The sequence below is a fragment of the Taeniopygia guttata genome, chromosome 5 (genome assembly GCF_048771995.1).
Source record: "Taeniopygia guttata chromosome 5, bTaeGut7.mat, whole genome shotgun sequence".
NCBI classification, from domain to species: Eukaryota; Metazoa; Chordata; class Aves; order Passeriformes; family Estrildidae; genus Taeniopygia; species Taeniopygia guttata.
The window spans coordinates 53027221-53042959 of record NC_133030.1 but is presented as its reverse complement, the minus strand read 5'-3'; the positions used below and the strand labels follow the sequence as shown (position 1 = coordinate 53042959).

The following is a 15739-nucleotide window of genomic DNA, read 5'->3' as shown; positions in this document are numbered from 1 at the left end:
CCAGAGGTTCCTCATTAACAAATATCTCTAAGTAGAAATGATATTGTCTGAATATCATTGAAAATGAACCATTGAAAATGAAGTACTTTGAAGTACAAACCAATGCTTTAAAGAAGGATAGAGAAAATGGGTATTAAGTTGGAGGTATTCAGTAAAAGACAGAATGCAGTCAGAGCTGAACTGAGTATTCCATCTCTAGCACAGCACTGCCATGGCAGGAGGAAAAGGAGTGTGAGAGGTGCAAAGGTAAAAGATCTAATGGCTCTTGTACATTATCCAACCTACTTTACAGAGAAGTGTCTACTAGGAGGCTGAATTAATGAGATAATTAGCAGGGAGCCATACTAGTTTATAATTTAACTTTCACTTGAATTCTTACCTTTTCAATAACAGTCAAATGCTGTGTTAAGGTTGCCCCGTTATACCTTGGGTGATGATGAGACCCTTTTCCTGCATGATGATTTCTCTGTAACCCTTTCTCTCTTCACTGGAAGTCTGCACTGTGCTCAGTGCAACTGGCTTTAAAATTCTGCAGGGTTTAAAGAGAGAAGTCATGCTGTTCAGCAAGATAAACTACTCTGTTCTAGAGCTTTGTTTGTCTAGGAGGTGGAGCTGCAATAAAACCATGCCCAAGCAGTTATGTGCAAGTGTACTATAGTTAACAGATTTTGCTGCTTCATAAATGTGTTCAAAAAGCAAAGCATCTAGTTGGAGCAGGAATAATAACTGATAACTTGGGAATCCTCACAGTTCCCTGAACCTGCCAGCTTTGAAACCTCTTTGTCCTCTGGTTCTGGCTTAACTCCCACTACAAGCACCACCCCAAGGATGCACAATGCTTCTCTGATGGCAACAGTCTTAAGACCTTGGGAATTGTAGCAGGGATGAAATTTTGTTAGACTTGTGACCTAATAATGAATCTCACAGTATTTTTAATATCTGACTGAGGAGAACCACCCCTGCAATTTTCTTTGCCTGCTGGAGGAACCCATCTCTTGGATTTGCATCATGGTAGCAGAATGCAGGGTAGAAAACAAAGCGTAGGCAAGGCTGTGTCTGTCATTTTCTCAGTTGTTAATTCTCTCATACCCATAACCCTCAACAGAAGAATATTATGAATGGCAAACAGGGCTTTAAATATAGCGTGCTGGAGTCTTGGCCATTGATAAAGTGGATAAAGTATCTCATTGTGGCGATCCCACCACCTCTGAAAGGAGACAAAATAGTTCTGACTGAAGGCAGCAATCCATTGCCTTTCAAGTTATGACACTGTGAGGCAAAACTTACATCAGAAATCTGCTAAGAAGTACCTAAATGCATTTAAATACATCTCATTTGGCTGAACTTCAGAAGCTCACAAGCAATAACAAGTAACTTCAGGTAATGGCTGTGCTATCAGATCTGAATGTGAAGGTTGAAACACACCTGACTCTGTTCAGCCAAACAGCTCATTCTCTCTCTTCTTCTTCCAGGTGAAGAAGATTGCAGCAGAATATTATGATAACCTCCCACATCACCAGTCCTGGATTCGAGTTCTGTGGGACTTTGTTTTTGATGACACTCTTGGTCCTTATTCAAGGGTTAAGAGACTGTGCAAGCTGGCAAAGGAAAGCTAACGGGGCAGCTCTGCCTGCTGCAATGGAGTGTGTTTGTTCATTCCCATGACTTCAGTTTTCTGCAGAAATAGAAGGATCTTTGTGTGTGCTGAATTAAAGTTGGTGCATGCTGCTTATGCCAAGAGGACGAGTGTGAAAATGAAGTTGTCTAAAATTTTAGACAACTGATACTTTTTAATAAAGGATATTTGTATATTCAACTCTCAGAACCTAGATTAGAGTGAACTATGATTAGGTGAACCTTTGGTCTAGGCTTAGAATTAACTTCCTGGGGCACAAGTGCCCAAACCTAAGTTTTAGCTTTGTCTGTGGGTGGAATGTTTGCTGTGTGTTATGTGTGAGCATGTGTATGTGTAGTTCATGTATGTTTCTCTTGATGCCAGATTGGAAGTAGATGCTCTGTGTGCACAGGACTGTGGAAGCAGGGAAGACTGGCATGCAGAAGTAAATGATACTCTCTGGAGAACACAAGGGTGCTTTTAGCTCAATGTCTTGTCTAACCTAGTATCTTCTGATAATTGCTAATAGCAGAATTTTTATATATGCAATGGAATATGTTTATATTTTTGTACATCTGTAACATTATTTCAGTAGCTGCTGTTTGATCTTTATTCCAGAACTTTGTCTAAACCTTTTCTGAAAGAATTTCCATTCTTATTATATAATACTATTGCTAGCTGACAGATCTGAAGTGTGGCAAGGAAAAGTCCTGTTTTTAGTGTTCCACCTACTTCCTGATCAGCAGCATGGATGTGCCTCTGAGGAACTGGGTGGTCCTTCCTCACTCACCTTTTCAACAGTACTCATAACTTCATGTATCTTATCCTTTTCCCTACTGTAAGTCCTCTGGGGAAAGGATAGGTTCTAGTTTTAATTTTTCCTTGCCAAAACTATTAGCATTCCTGATCACCTTGCTTAGTCTCCTCTATATTACACCCCTTTCTGTGCATGGGAGTTAGGAGTATGTGCCAGTGAAGACATGGAGATGTCTTCATCTTCATGGTGGTATTTGTTCCTAACTTCTTTCAGAATAATGGCAATTCTTTTCCTCTGCCATTCAAGGGGCACAACTTGACATTTGGGAAGCACATGAGACTCCAGCTATATAAAATTGCCACTGGTGGTGTTAAGGGGATGTCCCTGGAACATGGAGATGGGGTCATTTCTCTCTATATATCTCTTGCTTGGTGCTATTGACATTAACTTTCATCTCTCATTTCCACCTACTGGCATACTAAAATCTTCCTGCCTGTCCTCTCCAACTTCTGGCTATCCTCAATAATTTTGTATCATCAAAAACCTTAATCAACATAACCTTTTTCCAAGCAGCACAATATTTTGGGAGTCAGGAATTCAGATGCCATCTAGTAAATTCCCTCTACCATGGAAAGCTGGCAAAATATTTTTGTTCTTATAAAGTGTTTAAAAGAGAAATTATATATAAAAATTTCTGTAGCCCTCTAACAGTTTGGGTTTTTTTCTTCTGGAAATCCATGGCTGTAACAAAGAAAAATATTATTCTGCAGCCTCATTGGTCCCTCAGAGTATGTGATTAGACCTGGGAAGCCTGATTTCCTCACTAAACATGATTTTGTTCCTTCCCTCAGCAGCACTGGATCCAGTGAGCCAGTCTGTCTGTTCACTAGGCAGCTGAGCAGGGTTTCTCCTGCAGCAATTTGGGTTCCACCTTCACTTCCCCATTCTCCATTTTTCTCACCTATATGATTTTGGCAGTTGGGTAAATAAATACCCAGGATTGCTCAGCAGATCAAGATCCTTTGTAATACAGGAGCTGAAAATTATTCACCAGTACTGTTTTGTACTTTTGGATAAGAAGAACAAGAATGAGGCTTCTTCCAGCACTTCAGCCTTTACTGATTCCTTAGTGATGAACACACCTAAGACATTATATCTTAATTATTAAAGGTGCCTTTCAAGCACTTCAGCCTTTACTGATTTCTCAGTGATGAACATACCTAAGACATTATAATTATTAAAGCTGCTTTTCTCTGGTGTGGGAACTTCCATTACCTTTGTATCAGTGCTCATGTCAGGGAATTTCAGTTTTTTATTAATTTACTTCAGATTTGCTGGCACTCTGGTCACATATTCAATTTCCTTTGTCTTTAGCAGCTGTTCCTCACCTCTCTTGTCCAACTTAATAAGTTAATATAAAAACCACAATAAAGATTATGCCATTTTCCTCAATATGACTGTTGTCCTTATCCTCTTTGATGAGTGACCTTACTCAGCTGTTTCATGATCCGGTCCCACATCTGCTGTGGACTACTAACCTAGCTTGACACAGAGGCTCTGGTGTAAATGAGCCAACCAAAATTGTCAGCTGCTTCTTCACCTGCCTCCCATCAGTATTTCCATCATGGTCCCAACTAGCTTAGCCTGGGCAGCCCCACAGCCCTCCTGCTCAGCACTGTCCATCTCAGCAGGAACGGGCTGGAAGCCTGCAGTGCCTGCAGATGTGTGAGGTGAGCCCCAGCGTGTGGGGTGCTGCTGGAGAAGGCTGTGGTCCTGTTCTCTACATGGGCACTTGTGTGTGGTCAGTAATGTTGGCAGGAGGGTTTTTTTCATAACCACAGGGCATATGGTTCGAGTTATGTATAGTTTTATCCCTTTGCTTAAGAATTAATCTAAATCTCCTTCATTGTTTGGACACACTAAGACTCTGGCAAATAGCTGTATGATAGGAAGGACTGGAGAGTGATGCCACCTTAGATTTCTGCTATGTAAGATGCCTGTAGCCTGCCCTGTTGCAGTGGCTCAACAAACCCAGTATGAAAGGACACCCTTCTCTGCAGAGACAGCTGGCAAACTGAATTCCTGTCTGGGAGGAGAGAATCCTCTGGTAGTACCACTACTGGAAATAAACCACCTTGCACATCCCTGTCACTGGAGCAGAAGGTTGGGAACTGGCACAGTGCTAGTGATGCCAGGACTGCTCCCCTGCCAAGCTTCACTTTCCACCCCACACACTTTGCTCCCACTATTAAGTGTCCCTGTGCAAACATCAGCTTATTATGTCGTAATTATATGAGGCCTGCAAAGGTAATTGAAGAAAGTAAGAAAATCCCATTTACAGCAGCTGGCTGATGTTAACACAGGGGCACACCTTATCCAGGCTGTACAACATGGTTATTAGGTGACCTTAGGCAGAATGCCACATTCCAAGGAAAAACATGAACCGTGCCAAGCACCAGCCTCCAGAACCTTAGTTAAGATTACAGGAGAGTTTCACAAAACAGATGTCATCTTAAGAAGCAGGAGTTTTGAGGAGCACTTGCCATTATCAGGTATGCTATTAAATGGATTTATAATTAGGAAATGCATGAGCAGATTTAAACAAGAGAGCATTCTAATCTCTGCTGTTACGGATGCTTGTCCGGGTTGTTCATACTGGGATGGCTCCTTCTTGTGGTCCTGGGGTTGTTGCAATGTGGTGCACATCAGTGTCTACTTGCTTAAGTTCCCATGTGGAAATCTTTATCTTGCTATTTGACCTCTCTTGCATTCAGCTGGCATTAAACAGCTAACAAACATCAGTCTCAGTCTTGAGCTCACTGTTGCATTAAACTCAGATTTCTCCCATTTCTCCCATATTTAATCTACAGTATAACCAGACTGTGAAACAAAGACTCAGTTGCAAAAGGCATTTGGGTTGCTTTGAAGAGTGCTGAAGAACACCCCAAAACAAAACAGGTAACATTTTACAGCTGACTGCCAAACAAGACTCATGCTGCCTCCTCTGCTGGGTCTCCTGTAGCAGGCTGGCTGTCCCTCCTGCCTGCTGGGCTGCTGCATCAGGTTCTGCTCCCAAAACCAATCCTCAGGGCCCAGCTTTTAAAATAAAATCTTTATGGAAGCCTGAAGAAATGAAGGGAACTTGGAAAATACTTGACGGATTTCAGTAGTTGAACTCCACTTTTATTACTGCAAATCTGCAGGAGCACAGATGATGGGGACCTGTGGTTTTTTTCAGTGACAGCAGGAGATGTGGTGGCACAGATGGTGGCCTGAGAAGAGCTTTCACTCACTCTGGCAAGAAGTTGCTGAGGTTGTGGCAGCCTGACTGCAGGACTGGTGCTCAGCCAGCCAAGGGAGAGGGCCGGGCAGGCGAGGGCTGGCCTGCCTGGGGGAGAAGGCAGGGCTGCTGCCATTGCACCAGCCACAAGGCACTCAGGCTCTCTCCTCGTGCTCTGCAGGGCAGGAGGCAGAGCTGCCACCCCACAGTGAGTCTCAGTCACCCTCCTCTTACCACCAAGTGACACAGCACTGAAGGGACAAATGAAACAAAGAAAGGCAGGGCCGTGTGGACAATAAACAGTTTATTACCAATATGAACACAGATACTGTGATGCACTGACGTACCATTTTTTAATATTGTGATAACTCTGAGACAAATAACTTGTTGGCTGACAACTAAACATGTCTCTTTCTTCTGGTGATGCCTCAATACATTTCTGTTGGCAAAGGATCTTCATTTACATTGCAGACTACTAGTAAAATTACTTTGAAGTCATCTATCAAAAGCAAATGGTTCACGTGTGTTCTTATCTACTACTAAAAAGAAAGGTAATACATTTAAATAAGCAAATACAAAATACAAAAAAGGCTGACAAATCCAATGTGCAGTGTCAGATGAAATCTAAAAAATCCAGAAATTTAAAATTTAATAATCTTTAGATTAAGACTTGTAAAATGAAGCGAATCCAAGGCAGCAGCAAGCTTCAAAGTGTGCTGAGTCTGCTAATAAAAAGGGTGTAAGAACAAAGACAGTGCCGGTGTCCTCTCTCACCATCTTGCATGACCTTGGTACACTTAGAAATGATCCAATCTTCCTAGCATTCTTAGTACCGTCCAAATGCTTTGCAATCATTATGTTGTACTGATTCTACTCAACTCCTGCCGTATGGCTAGAAAACCAAACCAGAAAGTTAGTGCATAATGGTATATCCAGTGTGATGGAAAACGCTAATTGCAGAGGTTGCAGAAAGTACACGCTGGAAAAAGGATGAGTGGAGGGTAAAAGGATGAGTAAGGGTAAGCAGTCAGCTGCTGGCTTGCAAACTGCAGTACTACTGTGAGAAGTTGCATCTGTGGTGTATGTGAATGCCTTATTTTGCACTGGAATGAACTAGGGAGGCTCTGAGGGCCAAGCTGCTGGGACAGTAGCGTATGGACAAGGGTCTCTCCAACTGCACACTGCCTCGGAGGTTTGTGAGCACACAGATCTAGGGCAAGGGCACAGGGAATGGATTTTAGCTGTTTTAGTCTCCTCTTTTTCCCCTTCCCTGTGAATCTGAGGTAGGGAGTGCAGGGTGTGGACATGCATCTTCCTATGCCCTAATATGGCCTTCAAATGGGAATTTTACTGTGCATTTTAATAATAGCCCTGAAAAATACCTTTAATTGTGAACTGCAGAGCAATCTATAAAAAAGTACTGATACATTTGGTACAGCTGCTGTACTTTTCAATGTATTATAAAAATATAAGGCTATTTGGAAAGCTGTAATCAAGTGAAGGTCTGAAATAACTCTTCAAGCATAGGAAACCTACAGAAGATTTTTGGGAAGGATTTTCAGTTAGTTTCCTTTGTCCCCTCCTTATCCTGGACCTGGATCTGCGAGTGTGTGTGGTCAGCAAGTTACAAGTGATTTCACGCTTGCTGATTGTGATAAATTGATGTGCCATGGGCTACAGGCAGGCCCTTTCTCACCCTCCCACCTGTGAGAAACACCAGACAGTGAATTTCTCATAGGCTGGTGGTAAAAATGCTCATCAACAGCATAATAAAGGATGTAAGTGCAGTATTATGGTCAGAGCTCAGATAAGGTAGATGCTTGTTCTTCAAATGTGTGTATAAATCAGAGCTGTTCAGAGAAGTCTGAAAACACCAGGGAACTCTCTGCAGTTCCTATCATCTTATCTATGGAAAATTAGTCATAAAGATGAGAAAAATAATAATTTTTCTCTTTCTTACCATCAATTATCTCCTCTTTCACTTTGTGTAACTCTCTTACAACTTCCTCCAATATTTCCTGATGAGACAAAACACAAGTCAGCTGCTCAGAATTTCCTTCTAACTGGTGGAAGAAAATGCAAGTTTAACATGGTTGTGCTTGTCCCCCACCTCCATTGCTGGTCAGAGCCTAGCACTGCTAACAGCTATGTCTGCACTCCCAGGCACGGATGCAGAGGATGCTGGCATATTTACTTGCACATTTCTGTGCAGACATTAGGATGAAATAGCAGTGAGATTGTGCTCTCTTGCTGCTCACCAGCTAGCCCTTCTCTAGGCACCTAGTTATAGAGGAAATCAGAAGACTGAACAGCTGTTTTGCTTGTACAGCGCATGCATGGGGGAAAATGGGTAGCTTGCCAAATCTCTAAAAGTGCAAATGATATTTTCACTCACCTGTTTCATTCGATCAAAATCTAAGGCATCCATAGCCACATCATTGCTGCTGCTCACTGGCTTCATCCTTGAGAAATGGAAGAAAAGCATAAAAAAGGAGTCAGCTTCCTGCAATGCATGGTAAGCTGCACCCACCTGATGGTGTGGATGAAACCCACCCCAGAGCAGGAGCACCTGTGCTGGACAGGAGGTTCTCTATTGTGCTGCTCAGGAATATTTGGCAGCCAGAGAGCAGCACTGCTCCTGTATGCACAACCTGACCCTCAAAGATGCTGTGTATTTCTTTTTTTTTTTTTTGTGTTGGGAATCTCAATTATTTCAAATTAGAAAATGCTGAGGGGATAAAGCCTGTTGAACACTGTGTTTTATTACAGCATTTGCAATTTGCAAGCTACATGTCTGGTTTTCTCTCACAGTCTCTTTCCTGTACAGCAGCCCTGTCCTGGCAAGCTAGGCTTTCACTGGGTGCTAAAGTAACAGCAGATTACAGTTTAGAAAAATTTTATTGGGAAAATAATAACCCACTAATCCTTTACTTGGAATACTCCAATGAGGCAAGTGTGGCTTGTTGATAGTGTTATGTATCACAGTCATTTTTTATTGACTCAAACAAAACCAGTCTGGCCTTAATGGCTAGTGCACCTGAGTGTTATCAGTCTTTCTGTATGGTACTAGTCAGTGGGCTGAGCCATGATGACATCTGATAAAATAAATTAAGGAACTAGAAGCTGTTTACCTTTCTCTTTTAATCAGTAACTCTAAAACATTAAAAAAACTAACCACACTATAAAAAGGCTTCAGATAATTCTGCCATCATCTTTAAACCCAAAATGGGGGCTGGTGGAGATGCTGCTGCTCCGGGGGGGTTGCTTGGTCTTGCAACCCTTCCTTGGGAAATCTTGACATGTGTCCTACCATCTCACAGCTAATGGAGTCCAAATGCCATCAAACTGATCAGGAATGGAAACAAGTCACCACAGAGAGCTTTAGAAAACAGCCCTGCTCCCCCCACAGAAGACTTTCAAGCAGGCACTACTACTACTGAGCACTCCGCCAGGTGCTAAATTAGGAAATAATTTTTTCCCACTGCACTCCTCTCCCCAGGATGCAATGCCATTATAAAAGATAGCTACTGAAATGTGATGGCTGCTTTAAATAGCCCATGTTTCATTCCCATTTGCAAGGAGGAAGAATGGTCTTTTTCTGTCTATTTGAAGCTCATGTATTTCCTGGAACCAACATGTTTCACTGGTTTTAGAGAGCTGGCAAAACTATATTTTGCTATAGTAACACTGATGTATCCCTCTGAATGTTTGGGCAGAACATGTTACAGCATTTTAAACAAAGCAGCAAGTATGTGCAGATAGTTGCCATTGGCAACTTATCTCTCTCCAGACTATCAGCACTGTTGTATACCTAGCAATGTAAAATAAATGACATTTCTTTGCAGCAAATACTAAACATTTCTAAACCTGTGTTCCACCTCCTTATTCATCTTATCCATCCATCTCAGTGTCTAGTAACACTGGGTGGTCCTGGACCAGCACAGGAAGCAAGCCTCTCTAGCTGTCCAACATCAAACTTTATCTCAATCTCTGTGATTAAAAACATGGGTGCTGATCCACCCATGTTGGCTATTCTGACTGACAGGACTTCTGAAGTCCTACTGTAGGTTTCTTGGCTTTTGACACCTGCTGGTTTTTGTACCCCATGTGTCTGTCTGTGGTGGGGCCTTTTTTATTACCAAGTTTCACTCTGCTTTCTTATACAGCCACTGCAGTGGCATGGGTAGAAGAAAAGCTTCCCTTATCCCAGCTGCAAGCTCTTCAGATCATTTCTGCTTTTGCTTTTTAATTTCTGCAGAGGTTGGGCACTGAAAGCTCCACCTATTGGCGTGAACCTGCTGTAGAAAGATGGTCCAAAGCGTGACTGCCACATGGCACAGCACTGCCAGACCCGTGTCTCTGACTCTCACACACACATGGATGGTTTAAGTGCTGTTTCCAGCACGATTAACATCTGTAATGCCCAAGTGAGCAGGGGGCTGTTTCCATGGAACAAAGCTCTGACATGACACCTTCACACTCTGTGCAGCGACAGACGAAGCAGATTGCAAGAGAATGAGCCAAAGGTGCGGCAGAAGACAAACACTAGTGCTGGGTGATGGGATGAGCCCAAGGACAAGCCAAGACAGTGAAGAAGCCAGGCAGTTAGCCAGTACCTAGAAGACACGTGGGATTGTGTGGGGCTCTTAGCTTCACAGCTCTTCACCACTGATGGATTTCTACAGCAATGGAATGAAACGAGACATGAGTCGTGCGCGTGCCACAGGGACAGCGTGACCATCCCGCCTGCCGGCCAGTCGCAGGGACACCCCATGCAGCTCACCTAGAAAGCAATGAAGATACAGGCTTCTCAACAGAATTGCTCCTTTCCCATGGCTTCTTCCCAGAGTCTGAAAAACAAACATGAAAAGTTAGTTTATTATTTTTGCTCTAAAAATAAAAATATCCTGAAGTTGACTGTCTTATACAGTTGCTTTCATTCAGTGATGATGAGGGACTTAGGAGAAGAACCAGGAAAATGAGATTGCTGAATGAGTGCATTTGCCTACATTATTGGGAAAGCAGTAGCAAAAATCTGCTTAGTGATCCCTTTAATTAGGGACCACATAGTTAAACAATACTAAAAAGAAATGGAACTGGAACAGGAGGAGGAAAAGCATAAATAATTTCTATTAGGAAATACAGGCTGATTGCTGCAAGGCTTACTTTATTCAGTACAATATTTATTTATATTTTAAATTAAGAAGTCTTAGGATTTTTGTCTGCAGAGTTGGCAGAAAATGTGGGTATATAAAAAAGGGCAGTAAGAGCCCACTATGGAAATCTCTACAGAGAATTTATTTAATGTTGTGTGCACTTCTGACTCACGGAACATCTCCAAAAGAGCTGTACTACATAACCTTGGTTGCTTAAAGTGCTTCCTACCATCCCAGTCTCCTAAAATGAACTGTTGCAGAGATTTGACAACTTTATATACAAGGATTTCCTCCTCTGTGAGGTCCTAAAAATCCTATTAAAAGAATTACAGGCACTCCCAGGAAATTGCTAGATCTCATTGACATACACCTTTCTCCTGGCTTCCTTCCCTTCCCTTGCAAAGCACACAAGTCATGGCTTTGTTCCAAAAGGAAGCTGGAATGGTTAAATAGTCATTCCCTTGGGAGAGATTTCTCCCAGTATGTGTGAAAGCCAAGACTGATGCAGGGAGGAATGTGACTGCTTGCAGCTCATCTACTCAGATACAGTTATTTCATTAATTTTATGAAAAACAATTTACTCTAGGAACTCTCAGGATCAGCCTTATTGCAACAAACTAAATAGCGGTTTGACATCCAAACTCCAACTAGTATAAATGAGGACATCTACACTACAAAAAGTAAAATAACACCTCTTTTTTCTCTTAAAATATTTAGGTGTGTAATGTTGAAGACACAGATCCTCAGCTACATGTCTAACTAAACTGTCTTGCAATTTTCTTGACTGTGAAGCATATAAAAGTCATAATTTCTTACTGAATACAGTTTTTAAAACCACAGGTGCTTGGGAATTTTTCTGTTAGTTACTGTTAGTTTCTGCACTCAAAAGTAGGACAGTGAATCCAGAGTCTAGAAGTGGTGGAGAAGACTAGATTAAGAAGACAACTACAATGCCAGTAGTTCAACTTAATACCTGATGAATTTTGCTGCTGCTGGGCAGAGCCTCGTGTACTGGTGGAAGGAGAGGTGCTAGCATCATCCTACAAACAGAAAAACAGGACATTACTGAGTTTTAGAGATGAAGTGCAGAGTCGTCTTCTACTCTGGAGACAGCTGCAGCACATGTGGTACAAAAGCAAGTTTCCTCCCTGTCCAACGAGCTGTTTCTTGCTTGGCCTGGAGGCTGCCAATCCAAAGTTACATTGCAGGGCTGATGGTCCACTTCAGCTTAGCTCAAGTCTCAAATATAAAATAAGAAACATGAACTTTATCTCAAATTAACTTGCCATAAGGTTCAATGCACCTTCTTACAGGGCAAGAACCTCCTGCTCCCCACAACACTGGGATTAGACCATGATAAAGAGCTCATTAACCTGATTTAGACAATACCTCCCTACAAAAAAAGCAGCTGTTCCTATTTATAGGGTGCTGTTCCCAGGAAAGGTGGGAGCAGTTACATTTGGCTTTGGATCGAATGTGCACATCTGTCCCTGGATCAGCACTGCTTGCTACTGCCTGCCAGACACAGGGAATGAGCACAGGACTTCAGCCTACAAGGAATCTGCAAGAGCACAAGAGGGAGGAGGAGTGTTTCACTTACGTTTTGGCTTTCCTCTTCCTTTTTGTCAGCTGGCTTGTCTGACTGTGACGCTGCTTTCCTCCTTTGCAAAGGAACAGGAGATAGGACACAGTCAACCCTCTAGAAACAATCCTCATGGGAAGACAAGAGTCAGGCTTTGGTGGGAATTACTATTTATTTAGCTCATCCCAGGGAACATAACAATGGCTGGATGTGTTTGGTTGCGTAGGGCTGGGGTGGAGGTGAGGAATCCAGATCCCAGTGATACAACTCAGGGAGAGGGGCAGTATTATGAGGTGGTGTTTAACAGAGGAATGCAGGGTGTGGAGCAAAACAAAATGTGATGAAACAGAGAGAGGAACCAAAGCTGGGTATGATACTGGGTAAGAAAAGGATGGCTTCTCTCAAGGATTCAGGAAGTCCTGGGTCCTGCACAGGAGGAACAACTCACCCCTTACCAGGGGCTTCTGAGGACCAACCCTGCCCCCAGCAGGTGGCTCAGGTGGGCATTGCAGTGATGACACTGCTCTCAGCCAGCTCCAGTGCCAGTTTGTCACCTGTCCTGTATCCCACATCCCTGATCCTGCACAGAGAAAGGGCTGTAGCAGTGCTCCCACATGAAGGGAAAACTGCCCAAAAAGACCTTCAACCCAGGTCCACCCTCACTGGGAGAGACTGGGCACCATTTCTGCTCAGCCAAGACCCCTTCTTCCTTCTAGGGTGGGAAAGCTCTGGCTGGAGACAAGAAATCAGGAAACCAGCCCACCCACCTGGTTTTCAAGTGCCTTTGGTGAACAACAGGAGATTATTTTTGTCTCAAAACACTTCAAAGGCAGCAGAGCTCCTAAGCCCTGTTGTCTCAGGACCAGCAGTGTTGGTGCTGCCTGCAGAAGCTGAGTGAGGACCTGAGAACCACACTCATTTCTGCTTCCCAAGGAGGGGCAAAACTCTCTGAGAAGTTAAGTGGCAAAGAGCTGCAATCCACACCCTGGGGAAACTGGACATGACACTAAACAAAGATGTTGGTTTTTTATTTTTGAAAAATACATGGTAAAACTTCTTACGTATTAGCCAAATTGGATGATGAAAAGAAAACCAAATTCTTGATTTTTAAGCCCTATTAAGGTTCTAAACATTACTCCAGTGGGCCAGGTGCTGAGGGTCTAGAAATCCAATTTCCCATTTTAGACCATTAGGGGAACTGCATTAGGGGAACTGCAGCTCAAGTCTCCATGTGGACTTTGGTTGTGCTGAACTTTACTCTTATCCACCTGTGAACACTTCCCTTAGCAGATGATTTTTTAAAACACCAATCTGACAGGCTTTTCATTTAGTCTTGGTTCTGAAGTGAACAAAATTCAACTCAGGAAAAAAACATCTCACAAAGCACTAAGAAAGGTTTCTGAGAAAAGCCTCACTGATACACAGCTGGGAGGATTTGATGAAAATTTGACAAAAAGACCAAACAAACTGAGCAGTATGTGTCTGTAGGACACAGTGCTCTGTGGGAATTATTTCCAGATATTTAACCGCATTAATAATTGTACTAAATCAGTAATAATTTTTTGGTCTTTCTCTAACATTTACTTGATTTTTCTAACAAAAATAAGTTGTAATTATTACAAATCTAAGTGAGGGAAATATTTGCCAGGGTGAGAGACCAGTGTTAGATTTATGTCCTGCAACAAACTTAACTGGGTTGGGAGTGACAGTGGTCCTTGGGTTCATTATTCTGTTTGTACTTCAGTCCTGAGGCAAAGGGCTGCTCTCACAGGGCCCACTGGATCTAGAGGGTGATATTTTATAGCATCTGAACTCTCAGAAATGTTTTCCTCCATTACTTACCGAGCATTAGACATAGTCCCTGTTTCTGAGCATGGAGTTTACTGCTCAGAAAAGGGTCCCTGAGATCCCATGCTCATAACTCTGATTTCTGAATTGAACATGCTCAATTTAAAACCAAACTAAACCAGTATTTTTTTAACCTCCTGGTAACAGTAGGCAAGTAAGGCAACCTGAAACACAGTGCCAGGTTCTCCCTTTCCCTATGTCATCACACATAAAAAGGAATTTGCAGCCAAAAGAAACTCTCAGTATCAGCTTAACCGCATGTGCCCAGACTACACTCGTGAATAGCACTTGTGTATTTCCAGGTACCTCCATGGCTTTGTGAAGAAAAATTTAGGGGATAACTCTGTTGCTATCAGCTCCCTGGCAAAGGATTTGGAACTCAGTTTTTTAAAGAGTAGAGGTACCATAATGCTTACAGCAGTGCAAGTGCTTTTGTGAAGATGCATGGGGAATTCCATCCTAAATACCTGAAGACACAAGGCCCTACTGTGAAAAGCCACATTGGAGTACACTTTAGACTAGAACCACCCAAATGTGCTGAATTTCTATGTCCAAACACATGAGATGTCCATTCAGCTTGCTTGCTTGAACAGAGCTAGTTACCCCAGCATCACCAAACCTTACTTTGCCTGTAGACAACTTGCAGCTAGGGAAGGTCACTCTTGATACAGAACATGCCAGGAATCCATAAAAAACTATTAAGAACTGTCAAGCTATTTTAATTCTGAAAATAAATAAAATTATATATTTGCTATTTTATTCTGCTGGGAACTTCTTAGAGTGTTGTGTATTTATTTACTGATTTTCAAAGGATTTCACAAGGATTTTCAAAGAATCCACAACCCATGTTCAGAATTTCTCCTGAAATGAACAGGACATGGACAGAAGTTAAAATCAGACCTTTTGAGCTGAGAACTGTCTTTGTACTGAGAGAATATGATTTTAAAACTTCATCTCTGTGCACCCTACAACTTTACCTACCTTTCATTATTTTATTCATCCTTTTCTTTCATTATTTGTAAGTTTAAAAAATTTAGATCTAAAAACATAGCATCTTACATTAGGAAAAGACAGCCTATTTTTCCAATGCAACACCTTTCAGTATTGCATTAAGAGTTGGGCAATAGTGGTGACCAACATCTATGCAAGACCTGCCAAATTGCAAGGAAACAGCTACTGCTAACCACAAAAATGACAGTGCCTTGTTCCACAATTTGCTGCAGATCGCATGGGGCTTGCTAGAGGTGTAAGTACAAACCTTTTAGCCAGTAATTTATTCATTTCTTCCATTAGTCCTCCTCCTCCTCCTCCACTACTTGTTCGATTGGCATCGCTCTTAGAGACCCCACTGGGGCTGGACCCTCCTGAACCATCTTCTGGCTTAAGAGAGAAATCAAGACTGGAATTAATGAAAGGCTTGCTTTGCAACCACACCCTTAATGATTAGTTTTTACAAGTGTTAGGAACAGCAATCACAATCACAGCCCAAAACCAGAGATGG

At 42.3% G+C, this 15739-nt stretch overlaps 2 protein-coding genes across 12 annotated transcripts in view; one reads left to right on the top strand and one right to left on the bottom strand.

Annotated features, from left to right (window-relative positions):
• DEGS2 (delta 4-desaturase, sphingolipid 2) overlaps window positions 1-3824 on the top strand; it is a 32518-nt gene extending 28694 nt beyond the window's left edge. For all 3 annotated transcript variants that reach the window (XM_072930410.1, XM_030274979.4, XM_002200242.5), the window contains exon 3: window positions 1473-3824. In XM_072930410.1, coding sequence (XP_072786511.1) covers window positions 1473-1616 — 144 coding nt within the window. In that variant the 3' untranslated portion in view covers window positions 1617-3824. The remainder of the gene's footprint in view (window positions 1-1472) is intronic.
• Window positions 3825-5939: 2115 nt separating this feature from the next.
• The window catches only part of EVL (Enah/Vasp-like), a 140615-nt gene continuing 130815 nt past the window's right edge, over window positions 5940-15739 (bottom strand). For 5 of the 9 annotated variants that reach the window (XM_072930405.1, XM_012574231.5, XM_002200241.7 and 2 more), the window contains exons 7-14: window positions 15497-15618; window positions 12409-12469; window positions 11782-11848; window positions 10436-10502; window positions 10269-10331; window positions 8048-8114; window positions 7613-7670; window positions 5940-6544 (exon numbers count right to left, since the gene is read on the bottom strand). In XM_072930405.1, coding sequence (XP_072786506.1) covers window positions 6507-6544; window positions 7613-7670; window positions 8048-8114; window positions 10269-10331; window positions 10436-10502; window positions 11782-11848; window positions 12409-12469; window positions 15497-15618 — 543 coding nt within the window. In that variant the 3' untranslated portion in view covers window positions 5940-6506. The remainder of the gene's footprint in view (window positions 6545-7612; window positions 7671-8047; window positions 8115-10268; window positions 10332-10435; window positions 10503-11781; window positions 11849-12408; window positions 12470-15496; window positions 15619-15739) is intronic. The other 4 variants (XM_072930408.1, XM_012574232.5, XM_012574233.5 and 1 more) reach the window with 3 other exon arrangements.